Raw genomic sequence first — 2,941 nt, 5'->3', positions numbered from 1 at the left:
CTCTCTCTCTCTCTCTCTCCCCCCGTCTCTCCCCCTCTCTCTCCCCCCGTCTCTCCCCTCTCTCTCCCCCGTCTCTCCCCGTCTCTCTCCCTCTCTCTCCCCCTCTCTCCCCCTCTCTCTCTCCTCCCTCCGTCTCTCCCCGTCTCTCCCCTCTCTCTCCCCGTCTCTCCCCCTCTCTCTCCCCGTCCCTCCCCTCCCTCTCCCCGTCTCTCCCCCATCTCTACCCCTTCCCCCTCTCTCCCCGTCTCCCCCCTCTCTCTCCCCCTTTCCCCCCGTCTCTCCCCCTCTCTCTCCCCGTCTCTCCCCGTCTCTCCCCCTCCCTCCCTCCCCCTTTCTCTCCCCGTCTCTCCCCTCTCTCTCCCCCCTCTCCCCCTCCCCCTCTCCCCCTCTCCTCCTGTCTCCCCCCGTCTCTCCCCCGTCTCTCCCTCTCATCTCTCCCCGTCTCTCCCCCCTCTCCTCCTGTCTCCCCCACGTCTCTCCCCCTCTCTCTCTCCCGTCTCTCCCCCTCTCCCCCCGTCTCCCCCGCTCTCCCCTCTCTCCCCCCGTCTCCCCCCTCTCTCTCCCCTCTCTCTCCCCGTCTCCTCCCCCTCTCTCTCCCCATCTCTCCCCCTCTCTCCCCGTCTCCCTCCCTCCCCCTGTCTCCCCTCCCCTCTCCCCTCCCTCTCCCCCATCTCTCCCCCCTTCCCTCTCCCCCTCCCCTCTCCCCTCTCCCCCGTCTCTCCCCTCTCTCCCCGTCTCCCCCTCTCTCCCCCTCCCCTCTCCCCCTCTCCCCCCTCCCCTCTCCTCTCCCCGTTTCCCCCCGTCTCTCCTCTACAGTATGTGAACCCTGCCTACGAGAGCATCATGGGTTACCAGCAAGGTGAACTAATAGGAAGGAAATAACAGAAGTGCCTAAAAGTGAAAAGAATAAGCCTGATCTCCTTGAAACCATAAACTCCTGCATCCAGAAAGGAAAGGTGAGTGTGTATCTATCTGTTCATTTCCAGCCCTTATAACAGCTCTATGATATCAGGTGTGTGTTGACCCCCCCCCTCAGCTCGGTCAGAAAGCCTTTTTCATGCAGTGAGATGAGACACTGGATGCTGGCTGGGTTTATGGTGTGAGTACAGAGACAGAGAAGGTCACAGGCAGACAGAGGAACAGTAGGAAACTGCCCCTTTAGAACCTCAGACACCACACCAGGGTGTCTCACATGAAACAACCTGACTGGACGCCATTTTGGTTCTCTCCTGCCCCGTAAAGGGTGTGGTTATTGTTTGATATGCCACGGGATGAACCCGGCGTTGAGGTGATCAGACCTCTGGATTGACTTCTTCATTATAACATATTATAGACTACAGACTTTTGTTTATTGGTCCTGGGTGGTTCAGTTGGTGAGATGGGACGGCATGTTGTTGGTTCAATTCCCTGAGGATCACATAAGGCTGCAAAAAGAAGGGTATATTACTGGAAAGTTTACCAGTAAACTACCAGAATTTCGTGGATTTTATGTCATCTATCACAAGACATCGAGTGGCGCTTCAGATTATCACAGGTGTCTGTAATTATCTTTGGGCCTCTGTGTGAATTTATCACATGTCAAATAAATGAAATAATTAAATAAGATGGTTGTAAAATATTTAAAAAATAAATAGAAGGACAAAGCTGTATAAACATTATTCTAAATATCCTTTATTTTTGTTTACACACTTTTATTTATTTGTCTATTTCAACGTGTATTTGTTGACAATGTGTTGGGGTCAAACTGGTGGTGGTATGTGAAGATAGTCAATAGTTGGAGGAGTTTCAGAGTTCATTTAAAATAAAGCCGTTGTTGATTCGATGGTTTTTATTTCTCCATTAAAGTGACTATTTTCTCTTGAACCATCTGGTCAATCAGCTAGAAAGTCATGGACAATATAGACTCAGATATAAAGAGTTATATTATACACTCATAAATTGTTTAAAGTTATTCAAGTATAAATTACCAAAGTTCTGATAGATTGCCGTAGATTTTCTGTTAATTACAAACATTTCGGAAGATGTTTGTGGCTCTGGTGGCTCTGTCTGTTAAGTAGATATTATTATATGAAGTGAATTGTCTCCCTGTCCTGCCTTCATTATTCATTTGCCTCTCCTCTCCTCTCCTCTCCTCTCCTCTCCTCTCCTCTCCTCTCCTCTCCTCTCCTCTCCTCTCCTCTCCTCTCCTCTCCTCTCCTCTCCTCTCCTCTCCTCTCCTCTCCTCTCCTCTCCTCTCTCTCTCTCTCTCTCTCTCTCTCTCTCTCTCTCTCTCTCTCTCTCTCTCTCTCTCTCTCTTCTGTCTCTCTCTCCTCTCCTCACCTCTCCTCTCCCCTCCTCTCCTCTCCCTTTCTCTCTCTCTCTCTCTCTCTCTCTCTCTCTCTCTCTCTCTCTCTCTCTCTCTCTCTCTCCTCACCTCACCTCACCTCACCTCACCTCACCTCACCTCTCCTCTCCTCTCCTCTCCTCTCCTCTCCTCCCAGGAGTGGCAGGGGATTTATTATGCCAAAAAGAAGAACGGGGACAGTGTCCAACAAAATGTGAAGATCACACCTGTGATCGGACAGGGAGGGTGAGTACTGTTCACGTTATATGTCTCAATAAAATACAGTGGAGGGTGAGTACTGTTCACGTTATATGTCTCAATAAAATACAGTGGAGGGTGAGGGCTGTTCACGTCATATGTCTCGATAAAATACAGTGGAGGGTGAGTACTGTTCACATTATATGTCTCAATAAAATACAGTGGAGGGTGAGTACTGTTCAAATCATATGTCTCAATAAAATACAGTGGAGGGTGAGGGCTGTTCACGTCATATGTCTCAATAAAATACAGTGGAGGGTGAGGGCTGTTCACGTCATATGTCTCAATAAAATACAGTGGAGGGTGAGGGCTGTTCACGTCATATGTCTCAATAAAATACAGTGGAGGGTGAGGGCTGTT

General features: G+C 50.1%; 1 protein-coding gene across 1 annotated transcript in view; it reads left to right on the top strand.

Moving 5' to 3' along the window:
- Nucleotides 1–871: 871 nt before the first annotated feature.
- Nucleotides 872–2,941, top strand: part of LOC124029917 (high affinity cAMP-specific and IBMX-insensitive 3',5'-cyclic phosphodiesterase 8A-like) — a gene marked incomplete at its 5' end in the record, with an annotated part of 11,453 nt that continues 9,383 nt past the window's right edge. Inside the window, 2 exons of the mRNA XM_046341467.1 lie at nucleotides 872–956; nucleotides 2,481–2,569. Coding sequence (XP_046197423.1) covers nucleotides 872–956; nucleotides 2,481–2,569 — 174 coding nt within the window. The remainder of the gene's footprint in view (nucleotides 957–2,480; nucleotides 2,570–2,941) is intronic.

This window comes from Oncorhynchus gorbuscha, unplaced genomic scaffold (assembly GCF_021184085.1).
Source record: "Oncorhynchus gorbuscha isolate QuinsamMale2020 ecotype Even-year unplaced genomic scaffold, OgorEven_v1.0 Un_scaffold_8174, whole genome shotgun sequence".
In the NCBI taxonomy this organism is placed as follows: Eukaryota; Metazoa; Chordata; class Actinopteri; order Salmoniformes; family Salmonidae; genus Oncorhynchus; species Oncorhynchus gorbuscha.
This window is presented reverse-complemented; position numbering and strand designations above follow the sequence as displayed.